Source organism: Camellia sinensis, chromosome 6, assembly GCF_055761805.1.
Source record: "Camellia sinensis isolate YWXY chromosome 6, ASM5576180v1, whole genome shotgun sequence".
Classification (NCBI taxonomy): Eukaryota; Viridiplantae; Streptophyta; class Magnoliopsida; order Ericales; family Theaceae; genus Camellia; species Camellia sinensis.
Window position 1 is genome coordinate 81,593,551 of NC_138966.1, and position 20,006 is coordinate 81,613,556.

The 20,006-nt window shown below is 35.9% G+C and overlaps 1 protein-coding gene and 2 long non-coding RNA genes across 4 annotated transcripts; all 3 read right to left on the minus strand.

Moving 5' to 3' along the window:
• Positions 1–416: 416 nt before the first annotated feature.
• On the minus strand, positions 417–2,574 carry LOC145792730 (uncharacterized). The gene is made up of 3 exons (XR_014332521.1): positions 2,209–2,574; positions 1,859–2,106; positions 417–640 (listed from the first exon to the last, which is right to left on the minus strand). It is a non-coding gene; the product is annotated as an uncharacterized LOC145792730 (long non-coding RNA).
• A 1,119-nt stretch (positions 2,575–3,693) lies between these two features.
• On the minus strand, positions 3,694–7,330 carry LOC145789217 (transcription initiation factor TFIID subunit 6-like). The gene is made up of 6 exons (XM_082876201.1): positions 7,319–7,330; positions 7,068–7,208; positions 4,915–5,001; positions 4,279–4,380; positions 4,058–4,166; positions 3,694–3,885 (listed from the first exon to the last, which is right to left on the minus strand). Exons 1-6 carry the CDS (start codon positions 7,328–7,330, stop codon positions 3,719–3,721), a joined length of 618 nt encoding a protein of 205 aa, XP_082732327.1. The 3' UTR covers positions 3,694–3,718.
• Positions 7,331–7,340: 10 nt separating this feature from the next.
• LOC145792731 (uncharacterized) lies at positions 7,341–19,513 on the minus strand. Of its 2 annotated transcripts, XR_014332523.1 has the most exons (5): positions 19,233–19,513; positions 8,264–8,366; positions 8,023–8,109; positions 7,881–7,936; positions 7,341–7,420 (listed from the first exon to the last, which is right to left on the minus strand). It is a non-coding gene; the product is annotated as an uncharacterized LOC145792731 (long non-coding RNA). The 2 variants fall into 2 exon arrangements; XR_014332522.1 differs by lacking the exon at positions 7,341–7,420 and having other exon boundaries at positions 7,503–7,936.
• Positions 19,514–20,006: the final 493 nt, after the last annotated feature.

Genomic DNA, 20,006 nt, shown 5'->3' on the forward strand with positions numbered 1-20,006 from the left:
AAAAAACGCCGTTAATTCTTTTTGTGACGCTTAGCACCGAACGTCGAAGATGCGGCCGTGGCTATAACATTGGGGCGCTTTAAAAACGTCGTTAAATGGTTATAGGCGGCGTTTGTGATACATAACGTTAAATTGACCTCATGACAATTTTCAGCAACCTTTTAAAAACGTCGTCATTGCTTTTTTTTGGATTTTAAAAATATAACCATTGACTGCATAGTGGCATTTTCAAAAACGCCATTATCTTTATTTTTTTAATTTATTTTTTTAAAATTATGCTAATTCTGGTTGAACCAAAAAATACCTGTAATAAAATTGAAAAATAGTACTAATATGAATCAATAATTTCCGTTCCCATTCAAATGAACATTTGTCAAAAGATAAACCAATTATATGAAAAGCTGTCAAATAGCAAATACAGCATTAGTTCACTTTCCCATTCAATTTAATATACAATTACCATTAACTACAAAATAACATATCCACAAATTATGTTTTGACATTCGCCAAAAAATAACAAGAAAAACATAAAGACAAACCCCATGAGTTTTGATTTAATTTAATGTCTTGTCCTTGTTACTAAATTCACAAAACCCAGTTGATATAGCATAGAATCTGTAATCTTCACTGGTCTGGATGCCTGCATCAAAATATGGAAGCCAAATTAGGTAAAGTGCATAAATCAATAATGGTAGAAGTGTTACACTTATAAAACATAAGATCTACATTACAACTCACCATTTCTGAACAATTTAAATAAATCAGTCATTTCTAAGGCTTTCAAATTGCAGAAAAAGTCAAAAAAAAATATTTTAACATGCTTCTATCAGATGGTAATAAGTTTATAATAATTGTGACTTCAGAAATCAGAATCTGTAATCTTCACTGGTCTTAGATACCAAGTGACTAGTAAACAAAACAAACTTAAGCTTTACTCATTAGCTGTTGGTAGCAAATTTGACACAGGAAAAAGAAAAAAATAAAAAGAAAAATTAGAAAAATGTGTGGTTATCTGCAGATTTGCTAAAATGAAATGAAAGTGATCTCAAAGGAAATGTTAAAAATGGTAAATTTTTGTTGAATCTTCTCTCAAAACGATGAAAATAAGCACTTTTGATTATCATTTTGGACTGCTAGGAGCCAAATCAACCATATCCTTCTCATTTCTGTTTGTAAAGTATTACTCGAAGGAAAAATAAATAAAAATCAGCCCAAAAGAACAAAAGAACATCTTGAAATGAGAAATAAAAATAAGTAAATATTGCCAAACAAGCCCTAATATGTTACTCTGTCCTTTTAGCTCCTTCTCAACACTAACAGAGGTAAATTCCATCCAAAACCATTTATTAAACTAACAGAGGTAAATTCCATCCAAAACCATTCATTAAATTGAACCCAAAATCAAAAGATAATAGGATTTGGAATCCCCAAGTATAGTAGTGTGTCCTTCTTCCCTTGGGTTTCTGTATGCATGTTATACAAATGCCCATATATATATATTTACTAGAAGCTTTGTCCTGACTAATTCCATTACATATATAACAAATAATTATTAGGTCAAAGGGCTAGGTAGTGAGAAATAAAAAGTGTGACGTTTAAAAATGCATCATTAAAAAAACGTCGCCTAAACCCCTTTCTCCTGTAGTGTACACTTCGAAAATAATGTATTGTGTATTCTTTTTGAAAAATAATAATAATAATAGCATTAAAGTACATAATAATAAAAAATCAGTACATGTTTAAATTTATTAATGTTTTCACCAATATTTTATTTTTTAATTCTATTTAGATTGTTAGATATTAGATTTTCATATAAAAGTCAAATTAAATATAAAATATAGGAACATCTGATAAGCACCTATGGAAGTAACACCCGTTGGGAGTAGGCAATCTTGGTGTTGTGCCATTGTCTTGACCTGATGTAAATATAGGAAGATCTGACCAGCACCTATGGAAATCATGTTATGGAAATTACCTCCCCAAGAAAATTCATCCAAGTCCACAATAAACACATTGAAAGAAATATAAAAGAGCATATTCTTGGATTGACTGATCCTTCCCATGCCATTGGGTTTGCTGTCATGGATTCCAACCTAGCACCAATACCTATATAGAAGATGCATACATTTTTAAAGAATAAACAAAGAACAGATGAGGCATCAAGATTGCTGACATCCAAGCCATCCCCCAATAATAGATGACCCTTACCAATATCATAAAATCCAGCTTTAATAGCTGCAGCTACATCAGCAACTGCCTGAAGACCAGAAGAACACTGCCTATTCACGGTTCTAATCGGCACAGTTTCTGGGCAACGGGGATAAGATATATATCAGCATTCAACAATGCAAGGGACTGAAACAAATACCGTGCCCACAACGTCTCCAACTTCACTTGGATTCAGATTTGTTCTCTCTATCAATGCCTATACCAAATACTCATCATAAGAACAGAATATTCTAAATCTCATTGAACCTTGTTTTAGAGGACATATCAACACATTAGAAGACAACAAAGAAAACAAACCCTCAGAACAGGTGCGAGTAAATCATAAATGACACTATCACAAAAGAAACGTACAACAAATAGAGTGAGGATGCAAGCACCCGCCGTTACCCCCATGCACATCACTGAACCAAGCCTGAACAAGGTCATTTCATCAAACATTAAGTTATAAGCATTCAACAACAACAAAAAGGAACTAAGTACAAATTTAAAAGTATCGAGATTAATTTTCCTGCCGTGGAAGGCTATGATTGTCAACACCTGAAGAAGATCAAAACACACATTTGATTTTTGATTTCAGCCATAAAGAAACTGCATATAAGGCAGTGCAGTAATAGCAGATGGACAGAATTATAGAGAAACTGCATATAAAGATTAACAAACAAAATAAACCCCCAAAACAAAACAAAACAAAAATTTCAAAAGAAAAATACCCATTAAAGCAATGGATTAAAAAGGGTATAATTGAAAAGCACCTTTCTAGGCATGAAGAAGATTTCGACCCATTAAAGATCTACCCCCAAATATATCATCTGCATTACACAAACCCACATGTAAAAATTACTATTATTACAATAGATATACATATATAGAAAGATAAGTATTGGGTTTTGCATACCTAAAATGAAAAAGGAAGCAGATGCAGACACAAAGAGGCTGGTCAAAAGGAAGAAGAAGACAAGTAAAAAGAGAGTCCCTTAAGTGTATTTAAAAAGTAATCAAATTAGCACAAATTAGTTAGAATATCACAAGTTAGCACTCAAGATTTAAGAGCTAATGATCTTACCTTGTGAAGTTGCTGAACAACCTCCTATTGGTCATTTTTCACCACATATTTGAAACCATTCATCAAATGTTTCAGCTGAGCTAAATATCTCAGGCAAGAGAATTACAGAGAAGAGAAATCTAAAAAGAACACAAGGATCTATATATATATACACAAATTGAAACATTGTTTTGATAGATTACAAAGATTAACAAACAAAATGAATGAGAAAGTCAATTATCAGAACACATGGCCACCATGATCTTGACCGATATCACAAAGCATCAAATCAAAAGAACTCACCTGAATTTTGCATATATATATATATATATATAGTATTCGTTGGGATAGGCTTCCTTGAAAAGGACCGAGTCAGACCTAGTCACAACAACTTCAGTGATTTTATCGAAGTATAGCTGTACCAGAAAGAAGTATAATTAAATAATTTCATAATAGTAGAAGAGTAGCAAACAAACAAATGTATCTATGTGGAAAAAAAAGTAAAGCATATAAGTGAAGCTCCCTAGACAGTATGTGTTTAATAGGTAATTTAATGTCGACAGGAAGATCATATTTCTGCTCAGGTTTTTTGTTATCAGAAGGAGCAGCAATAACTACAATTGCACAATCATTTCAAATATAAGCACCTCTTTATGGGCTCTAGTAGCTACAAAATGGAAGGGGTTCAAGTATATAAGATCTAGTAGTGATTGAATCCATCTAGTGTTCCAAATAAGAAAAATGTTTTCATGTATGTCCAATTGAACTTTTAAGTTATGTATAGACCTTCCACAGGAGCATTTTCTGGACTAGCAGGTTGTACACCTTCAATAGCCAGCCAGTGACAAACAATTGAAGTATAAAGTGGTGCTTTTGGCATAGGCACTTCAATCACCTACATGTTAAAATTTAAGGAAAAAAAATCAATAAATAAATAAATAAGAAAAGAAACATGGAAAAATGATCTGGCCAAATTAAGACAGTTGGCATAAGAAGCAATCTCTTACATCTTTAAAATCCAAATCCTTGTCATCAATGTAAAACAAATCCTTGTGTCCAGCAGTTCTTCTGAACAGCAAAGGATTCCCCGAGGCAAATCCATAAATTAGCTGAGTCAAAAATAGTGGCCAGAATATTAGACACTCAGATTAGAAACACTAAACTTTTACAAAAAGAAAAAGTAAAAATAATGAAAGAAAAAATAAGGAAAAGGGAAATTTCAATATTGCCACATAAAAGCTTTTTTTTAAAATCAAATCAGAGCCATCATCTAGATATTCCACATCACATGCATTGAGCAGTGGCAAGCTAAAAGCAAATATATTTTAGCCATTCAAAGGTCAACCAGAACTGTCAACTAAGTTGATCAACCAGAATTAAGGTAGGACACCTCGATTGTAATTTAGTCGTTCTGATCAGAAATAATCACGTAAATTGCAAATTGATTGTAATTTAATCGTTCTTGTTTCTACTTGTGAAGATTAAGCCAAAACTGAAGAATCATGGTTGTTCCCTATCAACCACGCAATGGTAATTATGGTCAAACATGGCTATTTAAGCACAATCCTATAGGAATATAAATAGAACATAGGAATTAACACAGTGTAAAGCTATAGCATTGAATATTTTTGAAATGGAATTACCTCAACATTTCTTAAGTTGAGTGCGCTATCAACATCATCTGTTGTCAACATAGTTCTCTTTGAATGATGCATGCATTTGATTGCCTCCTGCAGAGTTTCACAACAAAAAGTATCATTAAGTCCCACCATCTGTGCATGAAAAATGACAGAGAGAGAAAGAGAGAGATTATGTTGTGTAAGATAACTCTTCACACAGTTTTCTTCAAATGAAAGTAGAAAATTTAGGAGCCCTTTCACAAAATAAAATTATAGGACAGATTAGTAGTATTGCAAACTGTGAGCAGCTAAAATTTTTAGAATTAAAGATGTTTGTCATTCTATGTTAAAATTTAAAATCACAATGGATTAAACTTATCAACTATTCAACATAGTCAGCTACACTCTGCTTGAAATTTTAAGTGGTAGCGAATGTACATTACCAAATGCAGTTATGAATATATCACTAAAATCTCAGTTAAAACCACTTAATGGGTTTACAAAAAGAACCATACACAAATACAAAGGAAAATGTTCTTCCATTATATTAAAATGCTACACTTACTTAAAATTTGTACAAAAACTCTATTTATAACCTGATGTGACACCCACATCAACCTGTGTTTTAAAAAGAAGGCAGTTACTGACATGCCAGATCATTTTGCAAGTTTTCTTCGTACGTATAGCATTACATGCACTTTTTACAGCGCATGGACAATACAACAACCAATAGAGGCATCAATACAGCATATACAAATCAAAATAGAGGCATGCAATCTAATCCAAATACAAACAAATCAAATAGAGGCATGCAACCTAGTGCTAGCAGAGGCCAAAAACAGCAGCAGATACACAGCAGATTAGCAGATTAGCATCAGATACAGAGTAGCAGACCAGCCACACAGCAGCAGAAAAACAGATTAACAGATACTGACAAAGTCGAGACTAGCAGATCCGGGAGAAAAACAGCTCTTTCGGCAGCCTGTCTCTTCCTTTTTTCCCGCTCTTCATAACTCAATGATGGATCAAAACTGCATAGTAAAGAGAGAGAGAGAGATGTTCAAATTAGGACTTAAAAAGAGCAATGTTTACATCAGCTTAGGTGAATCAAATATGAGAAAATAGGTATTTCAACAAGTAGAAAATTTAATCTCTCGAGAACTTATTGAGTAGTATGCGTCTCTAGGTGCATCACAGCAACGGTTCTACCTAACCTTGCTTGGAGAAGATACATTTAAGAAGTAGAATGTCTAACATGATTTAAAGGCACTAAAAAAAACATCTAGAGCAAGTGAAGTTTTTGAGTAAGAACGATACATTTTCCTAAAAATAAAAATGCCCAAGGCTGGACTAGGGAGACTGCCAATAGCCTATAAACAAAGCCACATGTTTCCTAAAACTTGTAAAAGTTGCACGCAAATTATCTTTGGAACATTAGCTGAGAGGATAGGCCTATTAATCTGTAATTTGATGATTCCAATTTCTCCTAAAAAATTATCGAAACCCTATAGTTAGCTTAAAATTTAAATAACAAACCATATTTGGATGGCAATGAAGGTGCTCAAGAATCACAATCTACCAGTTTCATTTTTTTTGTTCACTTAAAACAGAAAATATGTTATCGTTTATTTTTACGAAAGGCAATAACAAATAGCATGTTTGGTACATATGTTTTCCAAAAAAAAAAAAACATGTTTGGTGATTGTGGGGTAGTGGCCAGAAAGTATTTTCTAGAGGGGAAGGAGGGAGAATAGGCAGCAGGGGTTGCCGGAGGGCAAGGGGGAGGGAATGAAAACTTGTTTTTTTCGATCATTTTCTGACAAAAATTTGAAAATTGTTCCATTTTTTGTCAATGAAAAAAATTACCAAACATATTTTTGTTTCTATTTTTGATTTTTTTAAAAACAAAAATGGAAACTAGAAAATAAAGATGTTACCAAGCAGGCCCTAAAATAATGGATATTAAACAAACGATGAGCAGATAGAGTGCTTAAAAATTGAAGGTTCTCTCTTATCATAGAAAATGATATAATCCACTACCTTGCTTTCCATATATGCGATGATGTCACACTCTTAACGGAACTGTCATCAGCACTGGATAACACGAATTTCAAAATGTCTTCTGATTCAGATGAAGGGAAATTCAAAATAAGAGAGGAAAGGAATGGATCAGTAACTGCATTAGATGAATTTGCATTGCTCGATCGATATCCACTGCCTCCTAAAAGAACCTGCAGATATGCCTCACGAAGATCCCTTCCCAAGAGAGAGAGTTCCTGACTGTTGGGAATCGCAACTCTACGTAATCTGCGACGTCTCTACATGTAATATTCAGTTAAAGAAAACCTCAATTGGTACTGAACATGGTTCTAAGGTTAACCATACAGCAATTATGAATGCTGTTTAATGCTAAGGAGACAATAAATACACAATAAAACATTTCAAAGGATATCTTGAATAAATGTCCATGTTGCAAAGTGATATGACTTAACATGTCGCTCACAACTTTTATGGAGCATATGGGACAAACCTGCAAGAAAATAGTGAAAGCAGTGTGAGTTTCTTGTGACTAGATATTGATTGAAAAACACTATCATCAACTCCTAGGGGTAAGAATTATAAATAAAATAAACCTCCAAGAACAATCAAGATGTTCACTTCTATCTAGTTTCATTTTTATTTTTTTCAGACGGATTGATGAACAATATACAGCATGGACCATCTCAATCAATATTTCACTTTCACACATCAGGAAGAAAAGCAGGACTGTTTAAATTTGTCTACAAAATATATGAAGTTTTCTTTGGGGCTTTCAAGAGACCAAGTGCCTCAAATATTTTCATTCACATGCCTGTGCTTACCAGTTTTTTTAGAAGATGATATGATTGCAAGCATCAAAAGGATAAAAGTAAACTCGGGAAGCCAGAAGGGAAGAGCCAGGTTAAGTTGAGAATTGTTGCCGTTCAAAGATGTGGGAAGATAACACATACCACTAATAAGAGATGGTAGCAGGTTTCACCATCTCAGCGTGTTCAAGGAGTATGAACTGAGACCAAATTTTCAAAACACCGATTCAGCATTTTTCAAAACACTAATCCAAAACAGAGATAAATCACAAACAGAAAAACTAACCTCTAATCGAAGAAGACGAATGAGATAAATCATGGAGCTGTGCTCAAAATCGAACTCGAAATCACAATCCCGAGATGAATCACTGACCTGTAGAAGAATCGAAGAAGAATCACTGAGTAAAAGAGTGAAGAAGAATCAAGAGCCCTAAGGGCTTAAGACCTATATAGAGCCCTATACAAAAGTATTCATTAAGCAAAACATTGATCCAAAACAGAGATAAATCACAAACAGAACAACTAACCTCTGATCGAAGAAGACGAAGAGTTCCAAATCCATGGAGATAAATCATGGAGTTGTGCTCAAAATGGAACTTCGAAATCGCAATCCTGAGATGAATCACCGAACTAAAGAAGAATCAAAGAAGAATCACTGAGTAAGAGACTGAAGAACAATCGATCCTCTGAGAGAGAGATTTAGAGAAACAGATTCGATTCTCTACGAGAAAGAGAGAGCAAGAGAGTGAGTGAGACAGGATTCAATCGTCTAGACGGCGGTGCTCAAAATAGGGTTTTCAAAATAAAGGTTTGGAGAGACAGAAGTGGGTGTGAAGAGAGCCGGATTTGAAGGCGCTTTTCAAACACCTTCCACTCACAAAACGGTACCGTTTTAATTTATAACAAATGTGGCGTTTAAAAAACGCCGTTAATTGTTAGAAAAAGTGACGTTTACTTAAACGCCGTTAAATCCCTAATTTCCTGTAGTGACTGCATTGAACCATTGACATTGACCTAATCTGTCATGCCCTAATTTCTAATTGATTAATTCGGCGAAAACTAATTAATCTACGCGTGATATTAATTTGAAAATCACTATATTTACCTAACAAATTCCAAAATCATTCCCATCAATCATTCACAATTCTAATTAATTTATCTTGGAAAACGTTCCCTTGTTTTAGTAAAATTAATTTATGGGTAAAAATGTTTATTTTTATCTTAGTTCCTCAATTTTTTTTTAAATTTTCGTTACATTGGCAAGATTTTAATTAAGTTTAGCTGAAACTTTTATAGTTGCACACTTTCACTAAAGGCATAACAACGTTTCCAAATGAAATGAAATGACATATAAGGATTCAAATGCAGAAGTAAATGAAAGCTGAATTAACCTAATGAAATGAAGTGACATATAGCTTCTGTTTGGAAAGATAAGTTGGGTTGGATGTGGACCTATTTTAGTTACAAAAAGGCAAAATATACTTTTTAACCCAATAAGACAAACCATCACATCCAACTCATGTCATTACATTCTTTTTCTCACAAAAAGTCAAAAAATCCTTCTCAAACAAGATTTTTTTAACTCTAAACTAAAATAATCAAAAAACTAAAAATCTAACTCACTTCCTAAATGAACCCATAAGGGTTCAACTACATTACAGACCCGAGATTAGTTAATAGTTAAAACCACAAAAAGACATGCAAGCTGAATTAACCTAATGTCTCTAATATAACAAAAAGAAATGTGGCACGCATCTCAATGGTGCTGCCTTACATTGGTACCAGTCATGTAGGGGGTGAATAACAAACTAATTCACCATAAATCTCTACAGTTAAATGTATACATAATAGACCGGATATGCAAGTGAATTAGTTATGTCGATTATGTTAGGATTAATGCACACCAAAAATCAATCATACACAATAACACAAGAGATTTACGTGGTTCAGCAATTGTCTACATCCACAAGAGAGATATCCGCTGTAGAATTTCTCAGAGGGAGTTACAACACTCACACCTCACTCTCTCTCTATAGCACTCTCACTCAAACACACTCTGTGTTTTTCCTTGTACTTAGACCATCCTCCTCACCTCAATTTATACACAACTGAGGGAATACAAGGTCAAAAACAAAGTTATTGGGCTGCCAACTACCAACATCTTCCCTCTTCCCTCCTATTTTCTTGACTTGGAGAGCCAACTTCCAACTACTCTTCCATGTGGGCTGGAGTCAACAATTCTCCCCCTCCATGCCCATATGGATGACTAACTTCTTACTTGAAGTCCATCCCGATCAGATTCTTGCAAACTTCCAGTTTGTCTCTGGTGACAACCTTGGTCATCATGTAAGAAGGATTCTTGTCCATGTGAATCTTCACTAGCTTCATCAGTTGTTTTTCCATCCCTTCTCGTATCCAATGATACCGGACATCAATGTGCTTTGTACGTGAATGGTACATAGAATTCTTGCTCAGATCAATTACACTCTGACTATCACAATGTACCTTGTACTCTTCCTGCCGTAGACCCAATTATCAGAGAAACCGCTCTAACCACAACATTTCCTTTCCAGCATCTATGGCAGCAATGTACTCTGTCTCTGTTGTAGATAAAGCAACACACTTTTGTAGTTTGGACTGCCATGAAACAGCTCTCCTTACAAAAGTGAATAAAAATCCTAATGTAGACTTTCTACCATCAAGATCACCCGCCATATCGGCATCTGTAAAACCCTCCAAAATTGGTTTAGCTCCCCCAAACATAGACACATCTTTGAAGTTCCCTTCAAATACCGAAGAATCCATTTGACTGCCTCCCAATGCTCCTTTCCTGGATTGGCGAGGAATCTACTCACAACGCCAACTGCGTGAACTATATTTGGCCAAGTACACAACATTGCATACATCAAACTTCTTACTACGGAAGAATAAGGAATTGCCTCAATTTCTTTCCTTTCAAAGCTGGTTGTGGGACACGAATGCTTTGTCACCTTGAAATGGTTGTCCAGTGGTGTGCTGACTGGCTTGGCATCTTTCATGTTGAACCTTTCAATCACCCATTCAACATATTTCTCCTGTGAAAGGCATATCTTCTTGGCTTTCCTGTCACAAACAATCTTCATGCTCAAAATCTACTGTGTTGGGCTTAAATTCTTTATGTCAAAATATTGCGACAAATCCTTTTTTAGCTTGTTGATCATAGCAATATTATGTCCGATGATCAGCATATCATCGACATACAACAGTAGGATGATAAATTTTCCATTTGAAAATCTTCAGAAATATACACACTGGTCTGCTACCATTCTTGTGTACTTGTGATCCACCATGAATGAATCAAACTTCTTGTACCATTGTCTCGGTGCCTACATCAAGCCGTAGAAACTCTTCTTCAGTTTGGAGAGTAGATTCTGTTTCCCTTTGACTTCAAGTCCTTCTGGTTGCTCCATATAGATCTCTTCCTCCAAATCACCATGGAGAAAGGCAGTCTAGACATCCATCTGTTCTATCTCCATATTCAAGCGAGCTGCTAATCCTAGAGCTACTCGAATGGAAGTCATCTTCACAACTGGAGAGAAGATCTCAGCAAAACCAATTCCCTTTTTCTGTCCAAAACCTTTGACCACCAAGCGAGCTTTATGCTGCAATATTTTACCGTTGCCATATTTCTTCAATTTGTACACCCATTTGTTTTTTCAATGCCTTCCTACCCTTTGGAAGTGAAACAAGCTCATAAGTGTGGTTCTTCTGCAAAGAACTCATCTCCTCCTTCATGGCTTGCATCCAACAATCTTTCTCTATATGAATTTTTGCTTTCGAAAAACTCTCAGGCTCTTCTTCATCAGTAATCAGAATATACTGAGAAGTGAGATATTTGGTTGATGGCACAACAGCTCTTCCAGATCTCTGCAACTGAGGCCCAGTTGCCTCTGGTTAGGGGGGTTGCTCCCCTTGCTCAACATCCTCTTCATCCGGGTCTTTATCTCTTTCCTCCTGATCCTCAATTTCTGGCATAGGATCCTACAATTCTAGCACTTCTTGTTGCACATCATCATATCTAGCATTTTGTGATGGCTCGAGAGATGGGAACAAGGTTGGAGTGATGACATCTCTAGACTTTGCAGACTTCTCAAAATCTGCTATTGTCTGGTCTTCCTGAAACATAACATCTCTATTCTTGAACATCTTCTTGTTCACTAGGTCCCACAACTTGTACCCAAATACTGCATCTAAGTAGCCCACAAATATGCATGGAGTGGACTTGTCATCGAGCTTCTGTCTGTTTTCCATGGAGATGTGTGCGAACGCCTTACACCCGAAGACTCTCAAGTGAGAATATGATACCTTTCTTCTAAACCAGACTTCCTCAGGTATCGCAAAATTCAACAGGACTGAAGGCAACCTAAACAGGCTGTATGGGCGACTTCAGCCCAAAATGACTTTGGCAACTTTGCCATTCTGAGCATGCATCTGACTCTTTCAATAATAGTGTGGTTCATCCTCTCTGTTACACCATTGTGTTGTAGGGTACCAAGAACTGTTGTCTCGTGCCGGATACCTTTGTGCACAATATGCTTCAAAAGCATTGGAAGTGTACTCGCCACCATTGCTTGTAAGAAGACATTTCAACTTCTTCCCAGTCTCTCTTTCTACCATTACATGGAACTCCTGAAAGTGCTAGAATATCTCATCCTTTGTCTTCAGGAAATACACCCACAACTTCCTTGATACATCATCAATGAAGGTCAGAAAATACTTGCGGCCGCCAAGTGACTCCACTTCGATTGGGCCACAAACATCCGAGTATACCATACTGAGCACTTCTGTTTTCCTCTTGCTCATTGAACTGAATAATACTCGATGCTGTTTGCCATAAAGGCAATGATCACACGGCTTCAAGGCACTCCCTTTGGACAAGGGTATCTTGGATTGTTTTGCCAACAGATGCAATCCCTTCTCGCTCATGTAAGCCAGTCTTCTGTGTGATTAGTCTGGTGACTTCTTGTCTTCTGCTGCATTAAGACTTCCCAGACAGATCTTCGTTTGAGTCTTGCACAGTATTGAAGACATCTCTCCTCTGGCGATTGTCAAAGCTTCTTCTGTTAGTTTCCAATGGCCATTTCCGAATGTACTTGTATAGCCCTGTCGGTCCAGGGCACTTATGGAGATAAGATTGAGGCGCAAATCTGGAACATGCCTCACATCTTTGAGAACCATCTTGTCTTCAACATTAGTCTAAATACTAATGTCTCCAATTCCCACAATCTTTGGATAGCTAGAATTCCCCATTCGAACAATGCCAAAATCTCCAACGTTGTACGAGCTAAAGAGGTCTCTGTGGGAAGTGGCGTGATAGGATGTAGCTGTGTCTATCACCCATTCTGTACAGCTATGGTCAGCCACGTGAAGGCAATCCTCCTCTTCATCAACTGCAAGAAGTATTTCATCAGTTATTGTGGCTGTCGTGTTCTCATCTCCCTTTGGCTTACTGCTTTGGCCTTTATCTTTCCGGTTTGGGCAGTTCCTCTTTATGTGACCCTCCTAGCCATAGTGAAAGCAAGTGAAGCTAGAGTTACCTTGACTTTTACTGTCTCTAGATTTACTCATGCTATTCTATTTGCCTCTACTCTTGCTTCTTCCCCTGCTTCTTCATCTACCTCTGTCTCGACCTCTATCTTCTATGACAAGAGCATGGGACTGATTACCTCTCATGTCTTTTCTCATTGTCTTTTCATTGTACATGACATCTGTTACCATGCTCATGGTCAGTTTCCCCTCTAGTGTAGAGTTGCTGAGAAAAACCACCAACGTCTCCTAGCTGTCCGATAAAGAACTGAGCAGTAGAACGGCTTGCATTTCATCGTCTAAGGGCATCTTGACTGTTGCAAGTTGATTCACTAGATTCTTGAATTCACTGGTGTGCTCAGTGACAGACACACCATTCTTCAACTTTAGATTTACAAGCTTTCTCATCACCAAGGCTTTGTTTCGGGCGGTCTTTAACGGGTACATTCCTTCTAACATTGTCCAAAGGACATACGCATCTGTCTCCTGCGCAACATGGTGGAACACACTGTGGTCTATCCATTGTCTGATACAACCGACAGTCTTTCAGTTCATTTTTATCCAGCCTTTATCCTTCAATTCTTCCGGTTGAACTCCTTTTAGAGCAATAGGGTCAAACAAGTCTTTATAATATAGGATTTCTTCCATTCGCAACTTCCAGATTGCATAATTGGAAGGATTCAACTTGTTCATGGATCTTGAAGTTGATGTGGATTTCTCTATCGTCTACTTTCTTTTTACAGAAATTCTGAATCAAAAATCTGACCATACAAATCTCTATGGAATACTCCAAGTAGTTGGAAACCACAATTGAATTGCCAAAATCGGACTTCAAATGGCTCAAATCTAGCTAAAATAAGTTCAAAGGTTCAGATCTGCGGATGTACTGCAGCCGCGTAGTACAGGATAACTCCTCCGTCTCTGGATCGGGTCGGGTCAGCCCAACTGGCTGACTAGTCAACACGGCTGACGTGGACGACACGCAGTAGATGTGTGGGGCGACACGTGGTAGACGCGTGGGGCTGACGTGGAAGACGCGTAGTGCTGACGTGGACTACCCAGGTGGTGTATGCGTGGCGATGACGTCACGCACATGCGTGCACCACTCTTCTTCCTTCCACCGCGCGTCGGTGCTGTCAACGGCACGTGTCTGAGAGTGGCCCTCACGCGCTTTATTCAGACGGCACATGAGAGCGTGTGGGGCCTCTTCTTGGGCTCGGCTTTGTAGTTCTAGACTCCTCTCAACAAGAGCTTCCTCCTGGTATGCTTAAAAGTGAATTTCGAGCAACTTGATTTCTGGGCAATTTTGAAAAACACACCATGTTTTTCCGAAAATCGACCAACGCGATTCTGATACCACTTTTTAGGATTAATGCACACAAGAAATCAATCATACACAATAACACAAGAGATTTACGTCGTTCGGCCATTGCCTACATCCACGGGAGAGATATCCACTATAGAATTTCCCGGAGGGAGTTACAACACTCACATCTCACTCTCTCTCTATAGCACTCTTACTCAAACACACACTCTATGTTTTTCCTTGTACTCAGACCCTTCTCCTCACCTCAATTTATACACAATTGAGGGAATACAAAGTCAAAAACAAAGTTATTGGCTTGCCAACTGCCAACAGTCATCTTCCCTATTCCCTCTTATTTTCTTGACTTAGAGAGCCAACCTCCAACTACTCCTCCATGTGGGCTGGAGTCAACAGATTATTAAGTCATATATTTTATCTTCTATTTAATCCATTTTTAAGCCTAATGTTCTTACTTGATTAACTTATCCAAGTTCAACTTAAGTAACAAAATTATTAATAGTAAGAAAAAATCCACCATAACCAATATGACAAGTAAAACTATGCAACAATAAAATAATGATCATATTATAGTATTGTTTTGTGTAACTTATTATAAGCTGAAAGTTGATAATCAAAAAGTATAAACAAAAAACACTAATTTCTTAGCTTCTAAATAATTAACTTTTCTCAATTTATTTAAAGTATTTATGTCTAAAAAGTTATAAGCAAAAACTGTACCAAACAATCTATCACAAATTTGTAAATTAAAATAAAGCGTGAGCTTCACTTTATCCCCTTGTGGTTTGGGCCGGGTGCGGATTACCCCATAACATCCAGAAATCACCACATAACCTCCTTGTAGTTGGTGGACTAAAACGCACATTAACTTCTGTTAACAGAAGTTGTAAATTGACAGTTATACCCTTCTCTCTCTCTCTCTCTCTCTCTCTCTCTCTTCCTTTTCTTCTTCTTCCTTTATACTCATTCAACAAATTTCCACTTCCATTCAACAAAACACTTGATGTATTTTGGTCTATATATATCAACCTGCAAATTGCCTGCTATGGCCTCCACCTGGAAGTATTGTCTATATATATAAACCATACCCATTCAACAAATTTTGGTATATATATACCTATACTCACAGCAGATTGGAAGTGGAAGTGTATATATAGACCAAAATTTTGGAAATTTGGATTGTCTATATATATACCTATACTCTTGGAGGCAGAGCAGATACATACATATATATATATATATATATATGGATTGTCTATACATATTTGGAATTTTTTTTTTTTTCTTGAGCTCATTCTTAAATTGAAGATCAAACCACATAAATATATGACAGCGAATATATACACATATATACACTTCATAAAAACTATATATTTTTTTATTTCTTTTAATATAGTTTGATCTTAAGCGTCTAAACAGATTTTAGGAATATATATACCTATATACACACACGCGCGCGCGCACACACACACACATATATATATATATATATAGATTATCTACTGTGGGTATGGTTTATATGAAATTTTGGAAATTTAACTTCAAATATATAAATTTCACTTCAATCTTGGAGGCAAAGCCGATACCTATATATTTATATTTGGATCGTCTATATATATACCTATAGATTATTTGCCACTTCAAAATTTTGGTCTATATGTATACCTTCCACTTCCAAATTTCCAAGAGTATAGGAATATATGCAATTTTGGTCTATATATATAAACCATACCCATTCAACAAATTTCCACTTCCATTCAACAAGACCCATGGCACGCCTTTGCAAATTTAAAGATTTTTTTAGGGGTATTTTGGTCTTTAAATGTAACTCACTCTCTGTATAGGCGTTTGAACTACACAACCCGTTAACTTGGATAGAAAAGTGAACAGTGCGTTTTAGTCCACCAAATGTCAGGGGAGTAATCCGCATATGACCTAAGCTATAGGAGGGTAAAGTGAAGTTTGCCCTAAAATAAATTATGATCACTCCCTATAATTCACACCAAACGCCCTCTATATCAGATAAAAGCAAAATATATAAATATGGTTAGCATTCCTAATCTCGTCTTGATCAAGACATACCAAGTTCCAATCTCCACCATGAGGGACACATGCCACAATACCTGCGTAGTAGGGGTGTAGATCTGGCTCGGCCCAGCCCACCCGGGCTCAGGCCTAGCCCAGCCCATGTCGTGCCTCGCGGGCTCCAACCAAAATTTGGCCCGGACCGAGATGGCCCACGGGCCAAAAAATTAGGTCCAAGCGCAGGGGTATTCGAGCCTTGGACGGGTCAGTGGACCGAGCCTTGGCGCGGGCCCAATGGGCCTGGACCTGGCCTCGGGCTTGGGCGGGCCTAACCGTTTTTTTTTTAAATTTTTTTTCTACCAAAATTTTATTGTTTTTTATTAAAAAATATATTGGTACGTGGGCGAGACAGGCAGGCTGGGCTTTGGGCCAGGCCCTAAGTAGGCCTTAAACGGGCAAATGGGTCGGGCCGAGCTTCAAAACAATGGCCCAGGCCCTAGCCGAAGGGCTCAAGCTGGGCACAGGCCTGGGCCCAAGCGGGCCTAAACGGGCCGAGCCCATCTCGGGCCGCGGGCAGACTTCGGGCCGTCCACGGGCCACGGGCCATTTTTACATCCCTGCTGCATAGCTTCCTGGTGCACTAACCAGAAGACAACTCTATTGTCCCATCAAGCTTATCAGATCAAATAAGACCTATTGGCCTACTACGGGCTCATAGCCAAAATAATCAAAAATTAAACATTAAGCCTATGTTTGGGAAAGTTGGATTTGAGGATTTTTTTTTTTTGTGGTTAAAATAGGTACAAAAAATAAAATAGACTTTTTAGTTTAATAAGATAAAACATCACATTCAATCTATAATTATTACATTTTTTCTCTCATAAAAATATCAAAAAAGTCAAAAACTCTTCTCAAATCAGACTTTTTAACTTTAGGCTAAAATAATAAAAAAAAATTAACTCACTTCCCAAATGAAGAAGTTGTCAAGGCCCAAGGCCCAAGATCAATAACTTGAGTATAGGCAAGACAAACCCATTAAACGCTTCATATTTTCAAACCTTTCTAAAAGTTCACATTTAAATCTCCCGTTCAAAATTTCATAATTAGTAATTTTGCCTAAACACTCCACGGATCACTAAAAGTATCTCCAATTTTTACTCTTGTTTTTTTTTTTTAATCAAATTTAAATTTAATAAAAAAAAATTGGTTTTAGTACTCCAATCATAATATCAAACCAATATCAAATTAAAAATGTCTTGAACTTTCATCAAATTAAAAATGTTTGGAGTATTTCATCAAATTTATAGGTGACCGTCTGTCCAGACATTCTCCTGGACATCCTCTTGGACAACCTCTTCCTTGCAAATTTGCCCTGCATGTTGTGGTTATGTTCATTAAACCGGTCGACCGACCGAACATCTATCTAGTCGTCCTCCCAGTTGACCGGTATTTTGATGAAAATTCAAAATTTTCCATTAGAACACATGATATCAAATGAAATTTTATCTCAAAATTAATATATACATATATATATATATATATATAAGTAAACGTTAGAGATACTCTAAGTTGATCTAAAGTTTCAATTTCATCATTTTATCCTTAATATATTAGAAATCTAAAAAATTCAATAACTTACTTTTAATCACATAAGACAAAAAAAAATTAGCAAAACTAATTAAATCAACAAACTAGTTAGCTCATCATACAAAAACAAATTCAAGAAAAATACTAAACTAAATCCAAATATTGACATCGTTTAAATCTAGCCATTGTTAATATCAAGCTAGTCAAATAACGCATTTTCCCTAATTTTATTTTTACTCTTTAATAATTTTTTATTTTCTCAAAACAAGAAAAATATACTAATATCCATGACAATATTCATCAAATTCATCATTGACTATACTTTTTGAGGTTTTAAGATGAAAATATGATTTTGGACAAATTATATCAATGATTCCTATAGTTTAACTCGTGTCATTTTAGTTCCTACACTTTCAATTGACTCAATTTTGATATTTAATTTTAGATTTTATTTTAATTTGGTCCAATTAATAATATCGTTAGCATTTTTTAAGGAAAATTATCACTAAATTAGTTGAGATTTACTGACTGAGTTGAGTAATTTTATAATTTTGCCTTTAAAACTATGGCACATAACACTTATGTGCATATTTGTCATAAAAAATACTAAGAGTTGTAATCAATTAAACTAAATTTAAACAAAATCATAAATTCAGAGTCAAAATCAAGCGAATTGAAAGTACATTGACTAACATAACCCAAGGGGTAAAGTATAAGAACTATCGTCGTAATTTGCCCTATGATTTTTATAAAAATAAAAATAAAAAATAAAAAAGATAGAATTTTAGAACATAACCCTAGAACATGCTTTCTTCCATTTTCAAACTATGAACTCAAGCGTACTCATACCACATGAAAAATGAAAATAAAATAAAAGAAGAGGGGAAAAGCATGAGTTCAAACTCGAATCTATCAAACACACACAATATAAATACATTTAATCAAATAAAAGCTCTAGCATGCCATTTATACATTTAAAGTAGAGAAATCTCTACCTCTATCTTGAAGCTTTAATTAGGAAAATGCAAGGAAGAGATGGGAGGAATGAAGATCAAGCACACCAAACTTCCTAGCTTCAATGATCTTCCAAAAGCCTTCAAGTATACAACTAAACCTCGCTTTTGGGCACAGTAATCTCACGACATTCACTTACTAAAAGCCCTCAATCAAGCACCCAAACCTTGGTTCTTATAAACAATGTTCAAGGCAAGGATTCAAGAACATAAAGAGGGAAAGAAAAAGAGCAAAAGAAATAGAGGAAGAGAAAGGAGGGACAGCCACGGTTTGGGCTTGTTTGTATGTGTAATGTGTATGTATTAGTACTCCTCTCCAACCCAAATCAAAGTTTTTAACTAAGGTCAAGTTTGGCAACTCCAATATAATCTATCTTTTTATCTTTTTATTTTTTTTTATCACATCACCTCTCTACTTTTTTGCACATCTTTTCGTAAAAAGATAAAAAGTGCACTTATTTAGGTCATTCCAAACAACCCCTAAATACTTGATTCAAAGGCCTAAAATCAACTTAGAATAAAGTAAAAGCATCCAAACCATCCATCATTTTTCATATTTTTGTAACCACACTAACATTCTTATAAATTAGTTTTGGCACAACAATTAGGTCTTGTTTAGCAACATTACTTTTTAGTCTAAAAATCAAAAAGTCACTAAAAGAATCAAAAAGTCAACAGCTTATACAAAAAAAATTAAAGATTTCCTATTCTCTTTACTTTTGCATATCTTTTAAAAAAAATTAAAAAATATCTCAA

Excerpts from the sequence above, each read along its gene's own strand:
- LOC145789217 (XM_082876201.1), bottom strand. Across the intron at positions 4,381-4,914 it reads TCAACTTAAGAAATGTTGAG|CTAATTTATGGATTTGCCTC; the intron begins GTAATTCCATTT and ends TTTTTGACTCAG. Across the intron at positions 3,886-4,057 it reads AGAAAATGCTCCTGTGGAAG|TTATTGCTGCTCCTTCTGAT; the intron begins GTCTATACATAA and ends GTGCAATTGTAG.